At 41.4% G+C, this 27,014-nt stretch overlaps 2 protein-coding genes across 9 annotated transcripts in view; one reads left to right on the top strand and one right to left on the bottom strand.

Annotated features, from left to right (window-relative positions):
* Positions 1-27,014, bottom strand: part of HERC3 (HECT and RLD domain containing E3 ubiquitin protein ligase 3) — a 137,751-nt gene that overhangs the window by 18,543 nt on the left and 92,194 nt on the right. For all 8 annotated transcript variants that reach the window (XR_014296638.1, XR_014296639.1, XR_014296640.1 and 5 more), the window contains one exon: positions 26,130-26,212. Coding sequence is in view for 5 of the 8 variants with exons in the window: in XM_082653077.1 (XP_082509203.1) it covers positions 26,130-26,212 (83 nt within the window). In the remaining 3 variants the exon portion in view is untranslated. The remainder of the gene's footprint in view (positions 1-26,129; positions 26,213-27,014) is intronic.
* On the top strand, positions 14,587-16,325 carry NAP1L5 (nucleosome assembly protein 1 like 5). Its single transcript, XM_082653082.1, has one exon. It carries the CDS (start codon positions 14,633-14,635, stop codon positions 15,167-15,169), a length of 537 nt encoding a protein of 178 aa, XP_082509208.1. The 5' UTR covers positions 14,587-14,632; the 3' UTR covers positions 15,170-16,325.

Below are 27,014 nucleotides of genomic sequence, written 5' to 3'. Positions count from 1 at the left end.
CCATTAGCAAAGAGGCTGCCTAAAATCATAATAAGGTCACAGACACCCCAAAACACACCACCGGACACAGACCTGCCCACCAGAAAGACAAGATACAGCCTCATCCACCAGAACACAGGCACTAATCCCCTCCACCAGGAAGCCTACACAACCCACTGAACCAACCTTAGCCACTGGGCGCAGACACCAAAAACAACGGGAACAACGAACCTGCAGCCAGCAAAAAGGAGACCCCAAACACAGTAAGATAAGCAAAATGAGAAGACAGAGAAACACACAGCTGACGAAGGACCAAGGTAAAAACCCACCAGACCTAACAAATGAAGAGGAAATAGGCAGTCTACCTGAAAAAGAATGCAGAGTAATGACAGTAAATATGATCCAAAACCTTGGAAACAGAATGAAGAAAATACAAGAAACGTTTAACAAAGACCTACAAGAACTAAAGTGCAAACAAACAATGATGAACAACAAAATAAGTGAAATTGAAAATTCTCTAGAAGGAATCAATAGCAGAATAACTGAGGCAGAAGAACAGATAAGTGACCTGGAAGATAAAATAGTGGAAGTAACTACCACAGAGCAGAATAAAGAAAAAAGAATGAAAAGAATTGAGGCCAGTCTCAGAGACCACTGGTTCAATACTAAACGTACCAACATTTGAATTATAGGGGTCCCAGAAGAAGAAGAGAAAAAGAAAGGGACTGAGAAAATATTTGAAGAGATTATAGTGGAAAACTTCCCTAATATGGGAAAGGAAATAGTCAATCAAGTCCAGGAAGCACACAGAGTCCTATAAAGGATAAATCCAAGGAGAAACACCCCAAGACATATATTAATCAAATGATCAAAAATTAAATACAAAGAAAAAATATTAAAAGCAGCAAGGGGGAAACAACAAATAACATACAAGGGAATCCCCATAAGGTTAACAGCTGATCTTTCAGCAGAAACTGCAAACCAGAATGGTGTGGCAGGACATATTTAAAGTGATGAAAGGGAAAAAACCTACAACCAAGATTACACAGCAAGGATCTCATTCAGGTTCAACAGAGAAATTAAAACCTTTACAGACAAGCAAAAGCTAGGAGAATTCAGCACCACCAAACCAGCTCTACAACAAATGCTAAACGAACTTCTCTATGCAGGAAACACAAGTGAAGGAAAAGACCTACAGTAACAAACCCAAAACAATTAAGAAAATGGTAACAGGAACATACATATCAATAACTACATTAAATGTAAATGGATTAAATGGTCCAACAAAAAGACACAGACTGGTTGAATGGATACAAAAATAAGACCCCCCCAAAAAAAAAAAAAAACCCATACATATGCTGTCTACAAGAGACCCACTTCAGACGTAGGGACACATACAGACTGAAAGTGAGGGGATGGAAAAAGATATTCCATGCATATGGAAATCAAAAGAAAGCTGGAGTAGCAATTCTCATAATAGACAAAACAGACTTTAAAGACTATTACAAGAGACAAAGGACACTACATAATGATCAAGGAATCGATCCAAGAAGAAGATATAACAATTGTAAATATTTATGCACCCAACAAAGGAACACCTCAATAAATAAGGCAAATGCTAACAGCCATAATAGGGGAAATTGGCAGTAACACAGTCATAGTAGGGGACTTTAACACCCCACTTTCACCAATGGACAGATCATCCAAAATGAAAAGAAAAAAGGAAACACAAGCTTTAAATGACACATTAAACAAGATGGACTTAATTGATATTTATAGTACATTCCATCCAAAAACAACAGAATACAATTTCTTCTCAAGTACTCACAGAACATTCTCCAGGATAGATCATATCATTAGTCACATATCAAGCCTTGGTAAACTTAACAAAACTGAAATCATATCAGGTATCTTTTCCGACCACAATGCTATGAGACTAGATATCAATTACAGTAAAAAATCTGTAAAAAAAAAAAAAAATACAAACACATGGGGCTAAACAATACACTACTTAAAATCAAGAGATCACTGAAGAAATCAAAGAGGAAATCAAAAAATACCTAGAAACAAATGACAATGAAAACACAACAACCCAAAACCTATGGAATGCAGGAAAAGCAGTTCTAAGAGGGAAGTTTATAGCAATACAATCCTTTCTCAAGAAACAAGAAACATCTGAAATAAACAACGTAACCTTACACCTAAAGCAATTAGAGAAAGAAGAACAAAAAAACGCTAAAGTTAGCAGAAGGAAAGAAATCATAAAGATCAGATCAGAAATACATGAAAAACAAATGAAGGAAACAATAGCAATGATCAATAAAACTAATACCTGGTTCCTTGAGAAAATAAAGAAAATTGATAAACCATTAGCCAGACTCATCAAGAAAAAAAGGGAAAAGACTCAAATCAATAGAATTAGAAATGAAAAAGGAGAAGTAACAACTGACACTGCAGAAATACAAAGGATCATGAGAGATTACTACAAGCAACTCTATGCCAATAAAATGGACAACCTGGAAGAAATGGACAAATGCTTAGAAAAGCACAACATTCCGAGACTGAACCAGGAAGAAATAGAAAATATAAACAGGCCAATCACAAGCACTGAAATTGAGACTGTGATTAAAAATCTTCCAACAAACAAAAGCCCAGAATCAGATGGCTTCACAGGCGAATTCTATCAAACATTTAGAGAAGAGCTAACACCTATCCTTCGCAAAGTCTTCCAAAATATAGCAAAGGGAGGAACGCTCCCAAACTCATTCTATGAGGCCACCATCACCCTGATATGAAAACCAGACAAAGAAGTCACAAAAAAGGAGAACTACAGGCCAATATCACTGATGAACATAGATGTAAAAATCCTCAACAAAATACTAGCAAACAGAATCCAACAGGACATTGAAAGGATCATACACCATGATCAAGTGGGGTTTATCCCAGGAATGCAAGGATTCTTCAATATATGCCAATCAATCAATGAGATACACCATATTAACAAATAGAATGAGAAAAAACATATGATCATCTCAATAGATGCAGAAAAATTTTCGACAAAATTCAACACCCATTTATGTTGAAAACCCTCCAGAAAGTTGGCATAGAGGGAACTTACCTCAACATAATAAAGGCCATATATGACAAACCCACAGCCAACATAGTTCTCAATGGTGAAAAACTGAAACCATTTCCACTACGATCAGGAACATTCTCACCCATTCTCACCGCTATTATTCAACATAGTTTTGGAAGTTTTAGCTACAGCAATCAGAGAAGAAAAAGAAAGAAAAGGAATCCAAATTGGAAAAGAAGAAATAAAGCTGTCACTGTTCACAGATGACATGACACTATACATAAAGAATCCTAAAGATGCTACCAGAAAACTACTAGAGCTAATCAATGAATTTGGTAAAGTAGCAGGATACAAAATTAATGCACAGAAATCTCTTGCATTCCTATACACTAATGATGAAAAATCTGAAAGAGAAATTATGGAAACACTCCCATTTACCACTGCAACAAAAAGAATAAAATACCTAGGAATAAACCTATCTAAGGAGACAAAAGACCTGTATGCAGAAAACTATGACACTGATAAAAGAAATTAAAGATGATACAGATGGAGAGATATACCATGTCCTTGGATTGGAAGAATCAATATTGTGAGAATGACTATACTACCCAACGCAATCTACAGATTCAATGCAATCCCTATCAAACTACCAATGGCATTTTTCACAGAACTAGAACAAAAAATTTCACAGTTTGTATGGAAACACAAAAGACCCCAAATAGCCAAAGCAATCTTGAGAATGAAAAATGGAACTGGAGGAATCAGGCTCCCTGACTTCAGACTATATGATAAAGGTACAGTAATCAAGGCAGTATGGTACTGGCACAAAAACAGAAATATAGATCAATGGAACAGGATAGAAAGCCCAGAGATAAACCCATGCACATATGGTCACCTTATCTTTGATAAAGGAGGCAAGAATATACAGTGGAGAAAAGACAGCCTCTTCAAAAAGTGGTGCTGGGAAAACTGGACAGCTACATGTAAAAGAAAGAAATTAGAACACTCCCTAACACTATACACAAAAATAAACTCCAAATGGATTAAAGACGTAAATGTAAGGCCAGACACTATAAAACTGTTAGAGGAGAACATAGGCAGAACACTCTATGACATCCATCACAGCAAGATCCTTTTTGACCCACCTCCTAGAGAAATGGAAATAAAAACAAACGGGACCTAATGAAATTTAAGAGGTTTTGCACAGCAAAGGAAACCATAAACAAGACAAAAAGATAGCCCTCAGTGTGGGAGAAAATATCTGCAAATGAAGCAACTGACAAAGGATTAATCTCCAAAATATACAAGCAGCTCATGCAGCTCAATGTCAAAAAACAAACAACCCAATCCAAAAATGGGCATAAGACCTAAACAGACATTTCTCCAAAGAAGATATACAGATTGCCAACAAACACGTGAAAGGATGCTCAACATCACTAATCATTAGAGAAATGCAATTCAAAACTACAATGAGGTACCACCTCACACCAGTCAGAATGGCCATCATCCAAAAATCTACAGACAATAAATGCTGGAGAGGGTGTGGAGAAAAGGGAACCCTCTTGCACTGTTGGTGGGAATGTAAATGGATACAGCCACTATGGAGAACAGTATGGAGGTTCCTTAAAAAACTAAAAATAGAACTACCATACCACCCAGAGTAATACCACTATTGGGCATATACCCTGAGAAAACCATAATTCAAAAAAAGTCATGTACCACAATGTTCACTGCAGCTCTATTTACAATACCCAGGACATGGAAGCAACCTAAGTGTCGAAGAATGGATAAAGAGGATGTGGCACATATATACAATGGAATATTACTCAGCCATAAAAAAGAAATGAAAATGAGTTATTTGTAGTGAGGTGGATGGACCTAGAGTCTGTCATATAGAGTGAAGTAAGTCAGAAAGAGAAAAACAAATACTATGCTAACACATATATATGGAATCCAAAAAAAAAAAAAAATGGTTCTCATGAACCTAGGGGCAGGACAGGAATAAAGATGCAGACGTAGAGAATGGACTTGAGGACACGGGGAGGGGGAAGGGTAAACTGGGACGAAGTGAGAGAGTAGCATTGACATATATACACTACCAAATGTAAAACAGATAGCTAGTGGGAAGCAGCCACATAGAACAGGGAGATCAGCTCAGTGCTTTGTGACCACCTAGAGGGGTGGGATAGAGAGGGTGGGAGGGAGATGCAAGAGGCAGGAGATATGGGGATATATGTATATGTATAGCTGATTCACTTTGTTATAAGGCAGAAACTAACACACCATTGTAAAGCAATTATACTCCAATAAAGGTGTTAAACAAAAAACAGACATAGGGAGAGTCAAAAAAAAAAAAAGAACTAGAACTTGAAGGTTTGGAAAATTCTCAGACTATCCATATGTCATGGTCTGGAAAAAAGCCAAGGGTGTGGCTGAACAATGGTTTGCTGAAGAGATCAGGCATGTGACTCTTGCATCAATCATCTCAGCAGAAGCCAGGAACAGAGATGTGGCTCTCCAGGAAAGATATGTGGAGGACCCTCTGGTCTGATGGCTTGGACCCCCATGAATTGCCTGGGAGGCCAACAAGGTTTATGAGAATTTTATACCAGCACTGCCAGCTTGCACTGAAGGGGCAAAGATGGCAAAATATGAAGAAAGGCTGTCAGGACTCCACAGGTGTGAAAGGAGTCAGTAGAGCTAACTGGCTGTGAACAAGTGTTATCTTTCAAGAAAAGGGAAGAATGACCCCAACGGCAGATAAGAGTCCAGTAGGGCTACCACTACCACCATGGGCATAGGTCCAGGAACAAGGCCGGCACTTCCATGGCTCCAGAAGCCAGGACTACTATCCCAGTGGGCCAGAGGACAGAGCACGGACCCACAGAGGATTCTTCTCCAAGTCTTAAAATCTAATGAGTAGGGGACTTCCCTGGTGATCCAGTGGTTAAGAATCCGCATTCCAATGCAGGGGAATGCGGGTTCAACCCCTGCTCAGGGAACTAAGATCCCACATGCTGCGGGGTAACTAAGATCCCACCTGCTGCGGGGCAACTAAGCCTGCGTGCTCTAGAGCCCATGTGCCGCAGCTACTGAGCCCGCACACTCTGCAGCCTGCGCGCCACAACTAGAGAGAAGCCCGCACGCCGCAACAAAAGATCCCACGTGCCAACGCAGCCAAATAAATAATAAATAAGTAAATATTTTAAAAATATCTAATAAACAGAATGGGAGAAAATATTTGCAAACGAAGTGACTGACAAAGGATTAATCTCCAAAATACATAAACAGCTCATGCAGCTCAATATCAAAAAAAACCCCAACAACCCAATCCAGAAATGGGTGGAAGATCTAAACAGACATTTCTCCAAAGAAGAGATACAGATGCACATGAAAGATGCTCTTCACTACTTATCAGGGAAATGCAAATCAAAACTACAACGAGGTGTCACCTCACACCAGTCAGAATGGCCATCACCAAAAAATCTACAAACAATAAATGCTGGAGAGGGTGTGGAGAAAAGAGAATCCTCCCACACTGTTCGTGGGAATGTAAATCGGTACAGCCACTATGTTCCTTAAAACACTAAAAATAGAGCTACCATATGATCCAGCAATCCTACTCCTGGGCGTATATCCAGAGAAAACCGTAATTCAAAAAGATACACATACCCCAATGTTCACTGCAGCACTATTTACAACAGCCAGGACATGGAAGGAACCTAAATGTCCATCAACAGAGGAATGGATAAAGAAGATGTGGTATATATATACAATGGAATATTACTCAGCCATAAAAAGAATGAAATAATGCTATCTGCAGCAACATGGGTGGACCTAGAGATCGTCACACTGAATGAAGTCAGTCAGAGAAAGACAAATATCATATGATATCACTTATACGTGGAATCTAAAAAAATGGTACAAATTAACTTATTTACAAAACAGAAATAGAGTTACAGATGTAGCAAACAAACTTATGGTTACTGGGGGGGAAGCTGGGGGATGAATTGGGAGACTGGGATTGACATAAACACACTACTGTATGTAAAATAGATAACTAATAAGAACCTACTGTATAGCACAGGGAACTTTACTCAATACTTTGTAATGACCTATATGGGAAAAGAATCTGAAAAAGAGTGGATGTGTATGTATATGTATAACTGATTCACTTCGCTGTACAGCAGAAACTACACAACACTGTAAATCAACTGTACACCAATAAAATTATTTTTAAAAATCGAATGACAGAATGGCCATTATCAAAAAAGCTAAAAACAAAAAATGCTGGAAAGGGTGTGGTGAAAAAGGAACCCTCCTACACTCTTGGTGGGAATGTAAACTGATACAACCACTATGGAAAACAGTATGGAGGATCCTTAAAAAACTAAAAATAGAACTACCATATGACCCAGCAATCCCACTACTGGGCATATACCCTGAGAAAACCATAATTCAAAAAGAGTCATGTACCAAAATGTTCATTGCAGCTCTATTTACAATAGCCAGGAGATGGAAACAACCTAAGTGTCCATCATCGGATGAATGGATAAAGAAGATGTGGTACATATATACAATGGAATATTACTCAGCCATAAAAAGAAACAAAATTGAGCTATTTGTAATGAGGTGGATGGACCTAGAGTCTGTCATACAGAGTGAAGTAAGTCAGAAAGAGAAAAACAAATACCTTATGCTAACACATATATATAGAATCTAAAAAAAAAAAAAATGGTACTGGTGAACCTAGTTGCAGGGCAGGAATAAAGAGGTAGACATAGAGAATGGACATGATGACATGGGGTGGGAGGGCGAAGCTGGGGTGAAGTGAGAGTAGCATTGACATATATACACTACCGAATGTAAAATAGTTGGCTGGTGGGAAGCAGCAGCATAGCGCAGGGAGATCGGCTCGGTGCTTTGCGATGACCTAGAGGGGTGCGATTGGGAGGGTGGGAGGGAGGCTCAAGAAGGAGGGGATATGGGGACATGTGTATGCATATGGCTGGTTCGCTTTGTTGTGCAACAGAAACTAACATGGTACTGTGAAGCAATTATACTCCAATAAAGATGTATTAAAAAAAAAACTAATGAAATTTGCCCTGCTAGGTTTATAATTTGCTTGGGACCTCTGGCCCCTTTCTTCCTCCTTTTAGAATGAGAATGTCCTTCCAATGCCTGTCCCACCATTGTATTTGGAATAATCTGTCTGGTTTCACAAGTTCACAGGCTATAGAAGAATTCTGTCTCAGGATGAATCAAACCTTAAGTCTCACTCATACCTGACTTAGACGATATTTACATGATATATTAGTCCAGACTCTCCAGGGAAACAGAACCAATAGGAAGTGTGTGGGCATATGGGTATATACATATATAAATAGAGAGAGAGATTATAAAGAATTAGTTCATGCAATTCCAGAGGCTGACAGACCACAAGATCTGCAAGCTGGAGACCCAGGCGAGCAGATGATGCAGCTCTGGTCCAAAGGCAGGCAGGCTCGAGACCCAGGAAGGGCTGATGCTTCCGTCAGAGTCTGAAGGCAGGAAAAAACTGATGTCCTGGGGCTTCCCTGGTGGCGCAGTGGTTAAGAATCCGCCTGCCAATGCAGGGGACACGGGTTCGAGCCCTGGTCCGGGAAGATCCCACATGCCGCGGAGCAACTAAGCCCGTGCACCACAACTACCGAGCCTGCGCTCTAGAGCCCGCGAGCCACAACTACTGAAGCCCACGTGCCACAAGTACTGAATCCTGCGCGCCTAGATCCCGTGCTCTGCAACGAGAAGCCACTGCAATGAGAAGCCCACGCACCACAATGAAAGAGTAGCCCCCGCTCGCCACAACTAGAGAAAGCCCGTGCACAGCAACGAAGACCCAACACGGCCAAAAATAAATACGTAAATTTATTTTAAAAAAAACCAAAAACAGAAAACCCATGTCCCAGCTCAAAGGCAGTCAGGCAGGAGTCGTCCCCCTTACTCAGCCTTTTGCTTCTATTCAGGCCTTCAACTGATTGGATGAGACCCATGCACATCAGGGAAGGCAATCTGCTTTACTCAGTTTCCTGATTCAAACGTTAATCTCGACCAGAGACATCTTCACAGACATACCCAGAGTAACGTCTGACCAAACATCTGGGTACTCCATGGCCCAGCCAAGCTGACACATAAAACTAACCATTACAGAAGAGACTTTGAGTTGATGCTGGAATAGGTTAAGACTTTGGGGGGTGCTGAAATTGAGTGAATGTATTTTACAGGTGAGAAAGACATGAATTTGGAGGGGGAGGCAGAGAACAGTACGTTATGGGTTGGACTGCGTCTCCCTAAAATTCATATGTTAAAGTCCTAACCCCCATTACCTCAGAAGGTGACCTTATTTGGAGATAGGGTCTTTACAAAGGTTATCAAGTTAAAATGAAAGTATTAGGGTGAGTCCTAAGGCAACGACTGCTATCCCTATGAAAAGGGGAAACGTGCACACAGACCTGCACAGAGGGAAGACAATGCGAAGAGACACAGGGAGAAGACAGCTATCCACAAGCCGAGGAGAGAGGTCTGGACTAATTCCTTCCCTCACAGCCCCCGGAAGGATGCAACCCTGCCAACACCTTGGTTTTGGAGTTCTAGCTTCCAGAACTGTGAGACAATAAATTCCTGTTGTTTAAACCACTTAGTCTGTAGTATTTTTTTTACAGCAGCCCTAGCAAATTAATACACAGACTCTAATCTCTATCTGTCAATTAGTACTGCTCTCACCACATGCTTTTCTTTAATAGTGATCATTAACAGTTACGGAGTGTTTACTAGGTGCTAGTCACTGCAAGAAGTACTTGGATACACGCTATCTCAGTGAATACTCAAGGCCACCCTTTGAGTAAACTTTACGGTATAAGAATTGTAACTCAATAAATATACAAACAGTCAAGAAAAAACAACTTTTTTGAAGTTGATGTGATCATTATTCCAATTTCACAACTGAATTCAAGAAAACAACTAGTAGAAGGGCAGGGGCAGAAACTGAAGCCAGATATCTGAGTACAGACCTATGCTCTCAACCCCACCTCATCGAAGTGCCCTCCCTACCCCACCTTGCTTGCTTCCAACGTGACAGCTGTGTGAGAAATTACAGTATGCCAAGATAAGGACTTCACAGCGTGACGGCACATCGTGCAATTCACAGCTATGTGTTACCTGCAGCCCCACAGTACACTAGAGTCCACAAAGCCCATAAAATGACACAACTCTTAATGAGTTTATTTTTAAACACACAGATTTTAAAAAGCAGGTACTATATGCATTGCCAAGCGTTTTCAGAAGTCTGAATCCAAACTGTAGTAAGGGTCTTTTTAAAAGCTTGTCAAACCGATTCTGAAATTAATATAGAAAGTCAAAGGACCTAGAAAAGCAAAACAATTTTGAAAAAGAACAGAGTTAGCCAACTTGAATTACCTAATTTCATGACTTATTATTATAAAGCTACAGTTACCAAGTGTGGTATTGGTGAAAGGACACATAAATCAGTGCAACAGAACAGCGAGTCCAGAAATGGATCCACAGGTACATGGACAGTTAATTTTTGCCAAATTTGAATGAGCAATTCTGTGGAGAAAGGAGAGTATTTTCAATAGAAGTCGTACTGCATCAACAGAATATTCATATGCTAAAGGTATCTATCCTTATACCTGACACCTATTTAAAAGTTAACTCAATACGGATCGGGGTCTAAAAGTGAAACTTTAAGTTGTAAAACTTCCAGAAGAAAACATAAGACCAAATCTTTACAGCCTTGAAGTTGGCAAAGATTTCTTAATTATGACACCCAAAGCATAATCTATAAAGAAAAAGTTAATAAAATGGATTTATCAAAATTTAAAATATCTGCTTTTTGAAGACACTATTACAAAAATGAAAGACAAGCCCCAGACTGAAAGAACTTATTTACAAAACACATATCTTACGTAGGACCTGTACCCAGAATATATAAAAACATTAAAAAATTAATGAGCAAAAGTTTCAATTTAGAAAATGGGCGAAAGCTCTAAACAGACATTTTATTAAAGGAGATACATGAGTGGCACGTAAGCACGCTGGAAGATAACATCTCTAATCATCATGGACACATACACAGCTCTGAGATGAGGGGACAAAAAACCAACAATACCAACTGCTGGTGAGGGTGCGGAACAACTGCAACTCTCATGCACTGCTAATGTGACGGCAAGGGGGACAGCGCTGTGGCAAACACCGTGAAGTTTCTTATAAAGTTAAACCCACATTTACCACATGACCCAGCAATTCCACTTCTAGATACTTAGCCAAGAGAAATAAAGACCTCTGTTCACACAGAAATCTGCTGATGAATGTTCACAGCATCATTATCCGTAATCACAAAAAAAAACCCCTGGAAATAACTCAAATGGGAATATTACTCAGTAATAAAAAGGAACAAAGTACTAATACAGTATACGGAACACCACTGATGAATCTCAAATTCATCATGCTGAGTGAAAAAGGCTACACACATATGATTCCATTTATGTGACGTTCTGGGGAAAAGTCAGAATTACAGAGACAGATCAATGGCTGCCAGGTCGGGCCGGAAGGGAAAGACCAGGAGCGTATCTGGGGGGATGAGGTTACTGCTCTGCAGTTCCATTACTGTAGTGTTTCCGTGACTCTGTATGTCTGTCAAAGTATCCTAAAAAGGGTAAACTTTATGGTAAACAAATTATATCTCAATACAGACTTAAAAAAAATAAAAAGAGTAGCCTTGAGACTGGCTGGGACCCTTTGCTGCAGTGCTGGCACCTGGACAAACATCTCCTCCAGCAGCAAAATACAAAGAAAGCAGAAGGGACTAAAAATAACCGCATGGGTGCCCAGTTGGGGCAAATTACGAACAGGGAACAAGGTACAAAAAGACAAAAAACCCAACGTCACTTCTGAGGAACCAGGAGCAAAAGCAGGGTACCAGGAACAAAAAGCAGGGTACTGCGCACGCCCCCTGCACACAGACCCACCAAGGGGCTGGGCAGACCAGCGAAACTACCCCTCTGGCCTGACCCCTGGACCCATTCCTACCCTCGCCCCAGATAAGGAACCCGCTCACCTCCCCGCTTCGGGAATGAAAAGGGAAACTGTGAACGTGCTTTAGCTCCCTTGTGCTGTAGCACGAGTCCCAATAAAGCCTTGCTTGAATTTCTTACGTGGCCTCTTCTCAGCTTCTATTGATGAAGGAGTCCAAGAACCCCACAGCTCAAGGCGAAGTTTAAAAATTTTTTAAAGATGGGAACATAAAAATCCTAAAAGACGGGCACACCCTGGCTGTCTCAAGCAAGTTAAGTTAGTTAAGTAGATTTGAATAAAGTTTGGGTCTTGTTTTGTTTTGTCTTTTTAAAGTGTGCCATAGCTTCTATACTGCAGGAGTTTGAAGGCCTGGTTTCTGCCCGATTCTGCCAAGCAGGTGATACATAATTGTAAGAGAATATTTATTTCACTTTCTTTTTCTGCTTCTAAGTTCCTTACTTTTAACTTTTTTTTTTTTTTTTTTTTTTTTTTTGCGGTACGCGGGCCTCTCACTGTTGTGGCCTCTCCCGTTGCGGACCATAGGCTCCGGACGCGCAGGCTCAGCGGCCATGGCTCACGGGCCCAGCCGCTCCGCGGCATGTGGGATCCTCCCGGACCGGGGCACGAACCCGTGTCCCCTGCATCGGCAGGCGGACTCTCAACCACTGCGCCACCAGGGAAGCCCCAGTTCCTTACTTTTAAAAATGAGAAAAGGCATTCCTAACCTCAAGGTCGCTTTAGCTAGCTGATCCTATACATATTTCATACATGGTATTTGGAATATGTATACGATCAGCCAACTAAATATAGATATATCATTACAGCAAATTCAGTCAGAGTTAAGACTGAAACTTAACAAAAAAAACCTCAGTCATTACAAATGCTAACAGGGAAGCAGACAATAAATTATCTGGAACGGAATTAAGAAAGTAAGTAATACGAATCACAAGCAACAAAAAAAAAACTAGCATGTTTGCTAATGGGAATATATTGGGCCTTTTATAAATAGTAACTTTCTTTGGGGATGGGCACAAAGATGTCCTTTTGTAAGAGAATTATTATCGCAGGTTATCTTTGTGGATTAATAAACGCAATTTAATTATTTTGCCAACAAAACACTTACCAAGTGCGCACCAAGTGTCAGCACTAAGTGCTTTACATATTAACTCATATCCGCAAGAACCAAAAGACGGCACCAAATGTACTTAGGGAAGTAATTTCCTTACAGTCACAGGTTTTATGGAAAAGCTTCAGCAAGTCCCAGTATAACTGATGAAGGAAAAGCATTTGTATCAGTCATGCCGAATTTGAAACCATTTCTGAAGAACCCCGGTAAAGATCGTTTGCGTTCCATACCTAAAACTATGTGCCCTTATCCTTATTCCAGAAGCTATCGTTCTGATTTAATAAATGAGGAACTAAAGTCTCTACTCACCTGGCTACTAGAGAACAAGAGTTCGGTATTTAATAGCTTTTCTTCATGTTCTCATACACGAATCACCAGTAAGAGCCATAGCACAGGTGCTGAACGTGCCTCGGGGACAACGCCTGTGCGTGCGTGCGTGTGTGTGCCAGCGCGTCCCCAAGGAACGGCAGTCCTAAACACATGCTTCAGGCCCGGGAAGGCAGGGGGCCCTCGGCCTGGGCCTCAGGGTTTACACGGTCTTGCTTTCTGTGGCCCTCCTGCCGCTTCATTCCGAGGACCCTTCGAGAACATTCCAGGATAACGTAGTGCCGAGATTCCCTATCCAAACGGCTCCAAAGATGCTTCCAGGGTCCGTCTAGCTGAGAGAAGAGACCCTGCCACCAGTATATATGCTGCTAGGCTGGGAAAGGGCCAAAAGGGGCTGTTGGGGTTGGGGGGCAGGGGTGATGGGGGGCATGTAAACTGCACTATTCCCGCCCCCATCATCACATGCACCCAGGTCGTCAAGGGGGTGGGACGGAGCCCGCTCTCCCCGCACCTCCACTTCCCGGAAAAGAAGTCAGTGAAATCTCAGGTGCTTAAAGACGGCTCCCCAAGAGTAAGCCAGAGACTCCCTGCCAACGGCAGCCCAACGCCAGCTAAGGGGAGATGCAGACAAACGCCAAGCCAGGCGCACTGGCGGATGGAGATGAAGCCCTCGGCGGGCTAGAGGAGCACGACGGCCAAGGCTGAGCCCTTCCCCACGGCGGATCCCCGCGGCCAGCCGCAGCCCCGCTCTACTGTGGGGGGAGGCGTGCGCAGGCGGACGGGCTAAGAAACGGGTCCGGACGTCGTCCGCACTGCGGCGAGACGGCAGCGCAGCATCGGCGGTCGGCTGGCTGGTGCGGGTCGAGGGCCCGACCATCAGCTGATTCTGGGGAGCCAGTCAAGCGCCCGCGGGGGCAAAGGGCGGGGCCGCGCCCACGTCCCCGCCGCGGCCGACGTCAGTGCCGCTTGCCGCTTGCCGCAGGATCGCCGGGGCGCAGCTCGCGGGCAGCTCTCCGCGGGAGCCACCGAGACCTCTGCGCTGCTCGGCGAACATGGCCGACTCGGAGAACCAGGGCCCGGCAGAGCCGAGCCAGGCGGCGGCGGCAGCGGCGGCGGAGGAGGAGGTAATGGCGGAAGGCGGTGCGCAGGGGGGAGATTCTGACAGCGCGTCCGGCGACTCCGACGGCGCGGTCGGTCAGACGGCTGAGGAGCCCCAGACGCCTGCAGAGAATGCACCGAAGCCTAGAAATGACTTTATCGAGAGCCTGCCTAACTCGGTGAAATGCCGAGTCCTGGCCCTCAAAAAGCTGCAGAAGCGGTGCGATAAGATAGAAGCCAAATTTGATAAGGAATTCCAGGCTCTGGAGAAGAAGTATAACGACATCTATAAGCCCTTACTCGCTAAGATCCAGGAGCTCACCGGTGAGATGGAGGGGTGTGCGTGGACCTTAGAGGGTGACGACGAGGAGTTGGAGGATGAAGAGTACGAGGAGGAGGAGGAGGAGGGAGAGCCTGCGGTGGAGGCGGCGGCTGCTGCCGCCAGAGATGAGGGTCCCCACTCTGCAGTGTCTGACGACGCCCAGAAATAAGCGGGGGCAGAGATTGCAGAGGAGAATGACGACGCAGATTCAAAACCCCGATTTTTTTTTTCTTTTACACATCGGTGGACTTGAAAAGGCTCAGGTTTTGGACCAAAGTACAATGTGAATCAATTCTGACATTCCTAGGATCATATTAAATCGACGCAATCAGGTTCTGGCCAGCCCGTTTCCAATCTGAACACCAATACACCAAAAGGTGTTGTAAACGAGTTAAATTTAAAATGGCTTTTTCATGATCTCTTCTGCGAGGGCTGGAGTTGAGACTTCCTAAGGGTGTCAAGTAGATGTGAAGCAAAGAACGTCACTTTGAAACCCTTTGATCACACTGTCATCACACTACGCACAGAACACCCAAGCCGAGACCGAACATGTTCTCAATGCCTAATTCTTCAATTTCTTTAGTCTTGCATTTTTCCAGCTCAGAAGCATCAGAACCCAAGAAAAATCTCATCTTTAAGACTTTGCTTTCATAACCCAGACATCAGCTTTACACTTCAGAGAAGCGTGATGGGATGGAGGAAGCCCGTGCCGGAGATCATGACAGTACTGTTAATGAGGCCCAGAAAACTGCCACTTCAAATTCTAAAGACTGTACTGAATATTTGGTTCTGAGAAGGAGGGTGTATAACCTGTACACTATTGTCAACATATGTGTTCATTATTTACAGTCTCGTGTTTATGTGTTTCCCTGGTAGTGTCTATTTACAAAGGTGTTTAAAAAAACAATGTTTAAGTATTGATCCCTTTATCTAGCATTTTAGAAATATTAATTTACTTGAAAAGATGTAGAATCTAGTAAATTCTGTAAAGCATGTGTATCCAGTGTCATGTTGGATCCTTGTGATGTCTTTTTGTCTTGTAGCTTTTAGAATGTAGCTGTGAAAATTATCAGAACTCTTCACGGAAGCTAATGTGTGGAAAAAATACATACTTGAAGAACCAATCCAACTGTGTGTCCCCATCCCCAGCTCAGAAGTAGAAAGGGTTTAAGTTTGCTTGTGTTAGCTGTGCCTTCCTTATTTTGCTATGTAAATGTGACATATTAAATATAAAATGGTGCATAATCAAATTTTTCTGCTTGAGAACAGACTGTCATACAGTAAAGGATTTTTAGGAGGACACATTTAATGTAAAGACTCTTAGCTTCTTTGTGGGGTTTGAATTGTGTGATCTGTAAAGAAATTTAAGCATAACGTTGTTTACCACTGTGGTGTTAATAAAACAGTATTTTCAAAAAACAAAAGGGCTCATACCCTGACTGCCTGGAATCAAATCCCAGCTCTGCCTCCTATTAGCAATGAATCTTGGGCAATTACGTTAATCTGTGTTCAGTTTCTCCTCATCTATAAAAGGGGATAGTAAGTCCCTTCCTCACAGGTTATTATGAAGAACAAACTAGTTAATTTACATAAATCCCACAGACCAGTGTCTGACCCTAAGGGTTCAAGATATTTTAGCTATTATTATTATGGTTATTATTATTATATGAAAGATAAAGATGATGATTTGAAATTCAATCCTCCTAAATTACGAAAGAAGAAAAAATACATATTATATTCCTAAGTTCATGATATTACTGTTAAAGTGGGCTTTAATTCATAAACACAGGTAGTTCAATAAACTGTCTTGTTTTGTTTTCCTCAGTATAAAAATCAGGTTTTGATTTCTTCCCAGAAAGGACAAAAGACTTTAATGTGACATTATGCATATATTAAAAAGTCTATTTCAGCTTTATATTTGGGCACTCTAAATGAAGTATAAAACTGAGGACCCCCCCCCAAAATTTTAAACACAGATGTGTTTTCTTCCATTTCCCTTAAGGGTTAAAATTAGAAGCAAAATTAGACTGCTTTACCTTAGGGAACGGAAGGAAGCTCTGACCTGTTGCTAATGGCAATAGTTGAGTGAAACCTTAATGTATTATTAATCTTCCTTAGGGCCAGGACAACAAAAAGAGAAAATCAAAATAATGTATTACGTAAGTCAATGATTATCTTAACCATGATTATCTGAAATAGAAGGGAAAAAATCTAAAAAAATTCAATATTCATTTCTTATCCCTAGGAGTAAGAGACTGTCATTTAATATTTTTCTAGGTCCCACAAAAAAGCAAAACTGAATGAAACAAATAAGGTGTGTAGTTAGTGGGGGGAAAAAATTTTTTTTTCAGGCATGTGATTACTATACATAGAAAACCCAAGAGAATCAACTGAAAGCTGTCACATTCACAAATTTGAGGAATAGAACAGACATATAAATGTATAAAAACCAATAACTATTTCTAGGCACTACTACTGATAAAAATATATGCGAAGGGCTCTCTTTCACAGTAGAAATAAGAAACCAAAATATTTATAAAAACCTCTAATAAAAATGTATATAACCAATGAAAAAAAACAGTATCACAAAGAAATGTAAAAGAGGCCTTTGGAAGGTGAGCTTGAAAATCACAAAAGTGTCAATTCTTCCCAAATTAACTTTTAATTTATTACACTTCAAATCAAAACCCAAACTGGATCTGGAACCATATAATTACCCTAATCTTCACCTGTAAGAATAGGAAAACAAGATTTTTACCTTAGACCAGACACAAAAAAAATTTTTTTAATTGAAGAAAATATATTATTAAGTATCAATTACTAGACAGGTAAAGGTTACATTTAGAATGATTTAAGACCAAAAGAAATAATCGACAGGCACGACAACACAAAAATTAAGAAGTTTTAGAGATTTAAACAGACTCCACATTTTTAAAAGTAAACAGCAAACTGGGAATAAAATCTGCAATAAATACAAATGGCAAAGGGCTAATAGTCTTAATATAACAAAGAGTTGATACAAATGATATGAAAATCATTTCATCTTAATAGAGAAAAACGTAAAGGACATCAGCAGACGACTTTAAAAAAGGGAAATACTGCAATCCTGTTTGAGGCAGCAAGACACGTCCTGAAAGGGCAATACTAAGTGGACCAGGCCTCCAGCAAGGTCTGGAGGATATGCAGGCCGAGCTGTGTGCTCTGGCCAGCAATCTTTCTTTCACTTACGATAAGACTTTAGCTGTGGGGTTTTCTAGCTACCAGTCATACCACTGTTGGTTACTTTTCTCAAGAGAAGGCACATAATGTGCCCTTCACAATGTCAAACAATTTCCACCATTTTCCTAACTGGGTTGATCTTTCCCCTCTGTTTCCTGCACTGCTTATTTGATAGTTCCTCAGGCAGACATAAATCTTGTGTGTTAACATGTAGCAGGATACCCTCCCTTGAAGGCAGGTCAAACGCTCTCACTCATAAACCTTTTTTCATCCATTAGAGGCCCAAATTAGTAAGCAACGCACAAAGTAACTGGCAGAAAGAAAGGCAACTGTGCATTACACATTCAACTCAGTCTCTAAGAGCATTATGCAGAAGACTGCAGCATGCCCTCGCTCCCTGCCCGAGCACATCACAGCAGCTCTCCGAGAGTTTACAATTCAGTGTACACAGACGCATTTGCATGTGCACACACGTAGACACAAACACGTTTTTTTTATTGGGGTGGAATTCACAAAACATAGCCATTTTAAATGAACAATTCAGTGGCATTTAATACATTAATAATGCTGGGCAATGACGACTTCTATCTCATTCATTTTTTTTAAACAAAAGTATTTTAGAGGTAAACATCAGTAAAAAGGATCAATGCTGGGCAGAATATGTCAAGTAGCCTATGCATGGAAGAAATACAAATTTTACAAGTGAGGTCAAGTTTCTGATTAAATTAGATTAGATGAAAAAAAAGAACAGTATTTGTAAGGATTCGATGAAATGGGTACTTCTCATACATTGACGATAATGTATAAGCTGGTGTAATTCATTAGCAAAATCAATTTAGTAAAAATATCAACAAATTCAAAATGATCTACACTAATTCAATTTCACCCTTGGGACCTTACCATTAAAAAGAAATTTTAAAAACAAACAAAGCTTTATACATAAGATGACTGATACAGTGTTATTAAAAATGGAGGGGGAAGAGAAAGAAAAAAAGGGAAAGAAAAAAAAAGACACAGAAACAAGCCAGATACGCAAAAGGGAAAGAATAGAAAATACACATTTACACAGCAGGCTGTGCAGCCATTATTAAGGGTGTTCATGAGGGCTTTACAATAACATTATATATATAAGCACCATCTCAACCTAAGTTTAAAAATTCAGCCATACACTTATAAACGTACATTGTATGTCTTTAACTATGCCAACTTTGTTTTTAAAAAATTGCATAGTCTGCCTGAAACAAAAACGGCAAACTCTTCAAAGTCATTTATCTTCTAGGGATGAGGGGACCTGGGGACGCTGGAGCCCTGGTCTTGGCCCTCTAAGTGGCAGTGTCAGTCAAACAGAATGGCTCTGAATCCTGGCTCTGGTGTTTGAACACTGGACCTCCGGCTGTGTAACCTTGAACAAGTGACTTTTGTCTCTCTCTGCCTCAGTTTCTTCAACTGTAAAGTGGGGAGGACTGCGTGGGAAGGACTCAGAATAATGCCTGACACAAGGGAAGCACTCGAGAAACGTTACTGGCATTTTAATTATCTGCTATTCCTATAACAGCCCAGTGCGAGTACCACGCAGATCTTAACGATTACACCTCTCACAGACTATCTCAAGAGATCAAGGTGGGAGGAAGACGCAAGAGGGAGGAGATATGGGGATATATGTATAGCTGATTCACTTTGCTATAAAGCAGAAACTAACACACCACTGTAAAGCAATTATACTCGAATAAAGACGATAAAAAAAAAAGAGATCAAGTGAAGTCTTTCATTAGTCCTAACTTCAGTAGATCTTAAGGCGCTAGAAGGATTTGTCACGTGTGGGTTTTATTCTCAGGTTCTCTCTATGGAATCTAGGTGCCTGGCATTTCCTTTTCACTATGCCCTCTCCCCACCCCTTTTTGAATATGGAAGAAATGGGGGAAGATATTGATTGCATTTGATTTGATTAAATTGAGTTAAACTGGGGGAAATCTAGAATGATATGTGGGTTTTTTTAATTAATGGTAGTAACACCATGCCACAGAGTGTGAGAACTACTTAACCACAAATAGTCATGTAATGCAGTATTATTCAGATGTGACTGCCAGCTGTTCCAAGATGTAGCTAAGATGTGGCCACCAGCAATCACCCATGGATGTTCTCTTACCTGGATGCTTATAATTCAATTGTCTGTCTGCAGCTCTTGTCCAAGGAAAGAAAGCAATTTTAAGTCCAAATGGAATGTAATAAATTATGGATACAGAATTGGTACCCTTCTGACATCTCCCTCCAGGGCACTGGTGACAGCAAATATCTTACTGTTAACAGAAACAGCTTCAATGCCAGCAGTATCTGTATACACAACGCTCAAGTTAAAAATCCAGCAGGTGTTATTCTTTTGGTTCTTTCATTTAATTTTCTTAGACTAATCTATGAAATACCCAAAAAGGACCCCCGGTGATGAGGTTATGGCATATAAGAGTCAAAAGGAAATAACAGCTGCAATGATTAATCTTTTAGCGTCGTATACAAGCTTTCTTACCGGGATCTCAACATGCTTTAATGTTAAGATTTCTGCTTTTTGCAACATTAAAGATAAAGGAAAAAACATATGCTTGCCTTCTTCTGGCTGTCCCTAACTCTGACAGCAATACAATGTAATGAGGCAGTAACCACACTAGGTTCTCAGAAGCCTTCCCAGCAGGTAACTGTGTCAGCAAGGGGGTCTGCTCCAGTCACCGAGTACAGAGTCATGGACAACAGTGCCTAAAGCAGTGGGTGAGCTCCCCACCGTGTGTTCGATGAGTGCTAGCAACACAGAAAAGCCGAAACCCAAACTTGCACCTAACACAGAAGCCATTCCATGTTTAAATTTCAAGCATCGCTTACTGGCAATAAAAATAAGAACCCCCCTCTGCCTGGCAATATTTAAAACGACAGCACATTTTACTGCACAAAGATTTGAAAACTTTTTTAGAAAGAGAGAAGCTATTTTTTAGAAAGTCATGGTAACATAACAATGGAGTTTTGTAATACAAGTAAAAGAATAATGTAAGTTCCCTTATTACTCCCTTGAAATTATGTACTGTCTTTCTTTTAAGGAACCTGTATGTCATCAGACCATCCTTATGAAAAATGTCTTGTAGAAGCAGCCCTGAGGTCAATTAGGGACAAATAACTGCATAGACAGAGAAAAGGAACCCACGTGGCTGTAAATAAAAGCACGCTCTCCACACTGATTCTGAGGGCCCCGCATGGGATCAGCAATGTCCAGGAGTGCATATGTGTCAGTGTATGGTCAGGACATTCAAGATGGCTGTTCTCTTGCTCGCTGTACATCCCCTGCTCTACCTGTGCCTGCTTCACCTAGACCTACTCGCATGACTGACCTTCCTACATACTTGCCCCAGGCCCTAACTAAATGACCGTTCTAATTTGAGATGAGAACATCTCTGGGAAGATAGCTTATCAAAGGAGTGTTGAGGGGCATGCCCGTCTACTGGTTTCCCTGATAACTGAGAGCCAACCTGACGTTAATTCCCCCTATAACTGGTAACCTCCTCCATCCCCCCGGTAGCAAAGACTGCCACCACATCCTGCCTGACCTCGGATGCACACAGTGGGGTGTCGCTCCAAAACCTTGCTTCAGACATGTAAGATCTCCCATCCAGTAAACCACTGATGTCTCTGTTGCTGACTCCAGGCTCTTTCTTCGGTCTTAAGGCTGGGCAAGTACAGAGCTTGTAGGACTGTGGGGTGCAGCCCAAGAGTCAGCAACAAATACAAATAATGGAGAAGGAAAAAAAGAAGACGAAGAAAGAAAGTGTACCACGGACCCACATCTATCATGCAACTCCTTTGCTCACAAACTTTACAGAGCACCTTTCCCTTTTTATTATATCCTCATCTCTACTTTCTAGTATCCAAATCTTAGGAGTCCTCCCAACAGCTCTAATCCCATATCCATCCTCCCAGATGCACCTGTCCACGTGGATTTCTCTGATCCCCTTCCGATCCAATTAATCAATTTTGTCTTCATACTTCATTTACGGTTACATATGAGAACAGCTTATCACCCTAAACAAACTGTGGTCTCCTTCAGTGTTCCTGCACAAACTATCTCTCAACTATTAAGTGAATTCAGTCGCTGATTCAAAGAAACACCTACTGAATAAGGAGAGACAGAGAGACAGAAAGAGAAAAACTCAGACCCGGAAAGAGAGAGAGCAAAAAAGGCAGAGACAAAAAGTACTCCAAGAGCAATAATTTTATAAAGATATGAAAAAGAAAAGTCCCAACAACTGCCTCTTCTGAAGACTACATCACAAATCACCTAGGCCCACACGACATCGCTCTTGGCCCCACCCGGTGTATCTAACACACAGCGCATTAGGATGACTCACCAGAATGTGAAGAAATTCTGAATATGCCCCTCCTCAGGCTGCTTGCCCAGCCCACCGTTAGCTCCTAACAAATGATGCACACACTGTCGTGTCTGAAATCTGCTGCAAAAACTCAGACGTCCTTTGAAAGACTAAAGGCTGTAGATGTATCTATGTACACACATACATACATATGTAATAAAGCAATCATCAAAACCAGGAGGGAAGAGAAATTACCTGGACCCACAAAGCCACTTTATGATCTGCCATAAATTCCCCAATGCTAAAAACAGTATCAAGGACTTCCCTGGTGGCGCAGTGGCTGAGACTCCGCGCTCCCAAGGCAGGGAGCCCGGGTTCGATCCCTGGTCAGGGAACTAGATCCCACATGCGGCAACTAACAGTTCACATGCCGCAACTAAAGATCCCACATGCTGCCGCGAACATCCCACGTGCCGCAACGAGGACCCATCGCAGCCAAATAAATAAATAAATATTAAAAAATGAAAACTAAATAAAATAAAAACATTATCAGACTCTACGGAATAATGAGACTGTTCTTATTAAACAAATCATTTGCTGTTAACAAAAATACCAACATTATGTAGATAAAGAAAGGACAGTGTTTTCAGCTCCAAAAGATTCTTATTAAGTTAGAGGTTCGATTGAAACACCTACTTGAGACAAGACTAGCCTCTATATTAGATTCCCAGAGTCAAGATAATTTCATCATCTGAAGCCATTCTGTTGGGTACTTAGCAACTTCTGGATTATTTTACTTAATTCTGGTATTAGAGCTCACACTTGCCCCAAAGCTGAGGCTTCCTGGAGAGTCTGGAAGGTTTACATGACAAAAAAGATTACTGAATGTTACATTAGACCACTTGGGCTTCTAGCTATCTTTAAAAGCATAAAAGGATGGAAGAAGAGGCCTGTCAGTTTTTCTATCATTCCTGTTTTCCAAAGGGAAAACTTATGGGAGGAAGCCAATATACATCACTTGGACAGAGTGAATTTCATAGGATCTCTGTTCGCATCTTTGCAACTATTTACAGTAAGAAGCCAACTAGCACCCAGAGTGACTTAGCTTTAATTTCCCAACATGCTTGAAACAGCACACAACTTCTCTTCATCTGCAACTTCTTCCACAGCTTCAACGAACCCTTGCCTCCAGAAGGCTTCCCTCGCTCACAACCCTCCCAAGTGGAGACTGCCACTCCCTCGTCTTTCCTCACCCCTACTGCTTCTTTAAAACAAGAAGTTGTGTCTCTAGCTAATGTGCTAACGGTCCCTAAATCCTCATCTCAAGAGTCTACTTTCTATTCGAATACACACAACTCACCTAAGAACATACATTTTCCCTGTCCTCGTTTTTATTTATTTCACCACTTTTTTCCTTGTGTAGGCAACCTCAAGTTCACTGGTCATTAAGACTGGCATAAGTAAACAAATAAACTACTGATATAAGACTTCTCTTCTAATACAACAAACTAGTGAATATAACAAAAAAGAAGCGGACTCACAGACATAGAGAACAAACTATGGTTACCTGTCGGGGGGAGGGGCAACAGAGAGGGTGGGAAGTGGGAGGTACAAACTACCTGGTGTAAGAGAGGTTCAAGGGTGTACTGTACAATATGGGAATACAGCCAATATTTTGTAATAATTGTAAATGGAAAGTAACCTTTAAAGACTGTATTAAAATTTTAAATGCAAAAAAGAAAAACATCCTACTTAAAAAAAACAACTATGAATTGATTTTAAAAAAAGACCTCTCTTGATGATAGACATAAATTTTCAGCTCTAAACAAAATCACCTAGGTATCACACAGACATGTCAAAATCAACACATACAAAATAGAACTCTTTCCCCTCCACCCTGTGCTACAGATTGTGTTTCCTGTTGGTCAGCTCTCCAAATGAGAAGCCTCAGAGTTAATATCAATACGTGCCTCTCGGGACTTCCCCTGGTGGCGCAGTGGTTACGAATCTGCCTGCCAATGCAGGGGACAAGGGTGTTCGAGCCCTGGTCCGGGAAGATCCCACATGCCGTGGAGCGACTAAGCACGTGCGCCACAACTACTGAGCCTGCGCTCTAGAGCCCACGAGCCACAACTACTGAGCCCACGAGCCACAACTACTGAGCCCGCGTGCCTAGAGCCCATGCTCCGCAACAAGAAGCCACTGCAGTGAGAAGCCCGCGCTCTGCGACAAAGAGTAGCCCCCGCTCGTCGCAACTAGAGAAAGCCCATGTGCAACAAAGACCCAACGCAGCCATAAACAAATAAATAAATTGATTAAAAAAATAATACATGACTCTCTAGTACCATCTGTATATAATGCGACACTAGCTCCCGCTGATTACATAAACACGTAGCCAGCTCCGTATCCCTGCTAGCTTCACTTTGGCCCTTACCACCCTGCCCTTGAGCTACCTCAACAGCCTCGTAACGGGCCTCTCCACACGTGGCTGACTTCCATATGGCCACCAGTCATCACTCAAAAAGAGATCAACCATGTCCCACTGCAAACCCATTCCAGGTCTTGACAAGCTCCACCCCAATACCACTGCGCCCACCCTCCATCCGCACCCTAAGCCCTGCCCCACAAATACGCCTCATTCTCTGGCATGTGTTAAATTGGAGAGTCTGACTCATATTATTCCCTGTGTCTGAAATGTTTTCCCTCTTCAGTGTCTGGTCAGAGTGTTATGGCCTCTCCTCCTAGTTCCTTGGCGCTTGGCCTATCACTTTCCTATCACATGCACCATAATCTACTGCAATCATTCATTACACTGCCCCTTCCCAGCTAGTCTTGAGGATAAAAGTTACTTATTTCCTATACTCAGCAACACGCCTGGCGTACAGCAGACACTCAGTGCTTGTAAACTGAATTGATTAATATGCAGATGGCCAACAACCTCACTCATAATTTAATTCAAAAGCAAACAAAATTGAATTTTTTCCTCCTCCAAAGGGATAACACAGAGAAAACCATCCTGAAAAATCAGATATACTTGGATTAATTTTCATGAGGCAGAAAGAATTTAGTTTAAAACCTGTATTACAAATTCTTCAGCAACAGAACCACAATAATCGTAAGCGTCTGTACGGCATTCGCTCATTCAACACAGTTTTGGGAGCATTTTTATGCCACTCACTCTGCTGGATACTGGAAACTTTGTGCTAAATGCTGGGAGTTCATTCATTCCAAAATGTTCTCCTATGAATTATCTCACTTTAGTCTCACAACCATTCCATGAAGGAGGCAAGACAGTCATTATAACCCCCATTTGACAGATGAGAAACTGAGATCAGAGAGTTTACGTGATTTGCTCAGGGTCAAAGCCAGTAAGACAGAGATGTAGAACTACAACAGTTATCTCCTGAACCCAGGTCTGCTGCTTCCTCTACTATTAAACCCCTACAGTTGCCTTAGCACCCTTACTCCCTCTGAAGAAGGGATGAAAATTTAACTTCAGTCTTGGTCTTAAAAGGAAAAGTGCAGAGAAATGAAGTAACGTGTGCACGGTCCAGGGTCAGGACTAACCTGTTCTCCTTGCACACAGCCACTCTGTCTCCCCCAGGTATCAGCTTCTTCTGTTCAATCACGCCATAGCTTTCTCGACAAATCTATATTTAAGGGGGGAAGAAAGAAACATTTCAATTTTGTTGACCACTTATCTTTCTAGACCCCAAATGACTGAGAGAAGCTTTAGGAACAAATGTAGCTTAATGACTACTTATTACCACAGAACATTCTCAGGAGGAGAAAGGGAACCTGAGTCAGAGAACACTGGCACCTTAAAAGATATCTTTTTATTTTCCTTCATTACTGTTTTTTTTTTTACATCTTTATTGGAGTATAATTGCTTTACAATGGTGTGTTAGTTTCTGCTGTATAACAAAGTGAATCAGCTATACATATACATATATCCCCATATCCCCTCCCTCTTGCGTCTCCCTCCCACCCTCCCTATCCCACCCCTCTAGGTGGTCTCAAAGCACCAAGCTGATCTCCCTGTGCTATGCAGCTGCTTCCCACTAGCTAGCTATTCTACGTTTGGTAGAGTATATATGCCAAGACATGGAGTTGCCAATAAATGCAATCAAAGAGAAAATGAAATGAACTCTAGAAATTATATGTATAGGAGTAAAGAGGAATAATGCTTCAGTAATTTTCTTAATTGTATAGATTAGTCATTCGTTCAACACATTTACTGAACCCCTGTAACATTCAAGACACTCTGCCCACCATATGGCCCACCAATTCTACTCCTGAGTATATATCTGAAAAAAACAAAAACAGTAATTCGAAAAAATACATGCACCCCAATGTTTACAGCAACATTATTTACAATAGCCAAGATATGGAAGCAACCTAAGTGTCCATCAGCAGATGAATGGGTAAATAAGATGTGACACATGTACACGA

Source organism: Grampus griseus (genome assembly GCF_964374135.1).
Source record: "Grampus griseus genome assembly, chromosome: 4".
Taxonomy (NCBI): Eukaryota; Metazoa; Chordata; class Mammalia; order Artiodactyla; family Delphinidae; genus Grampus; species Grampus griseus.
This window is presented reverse-complemented; position numbering and strand designations above follow the sequence as displayed.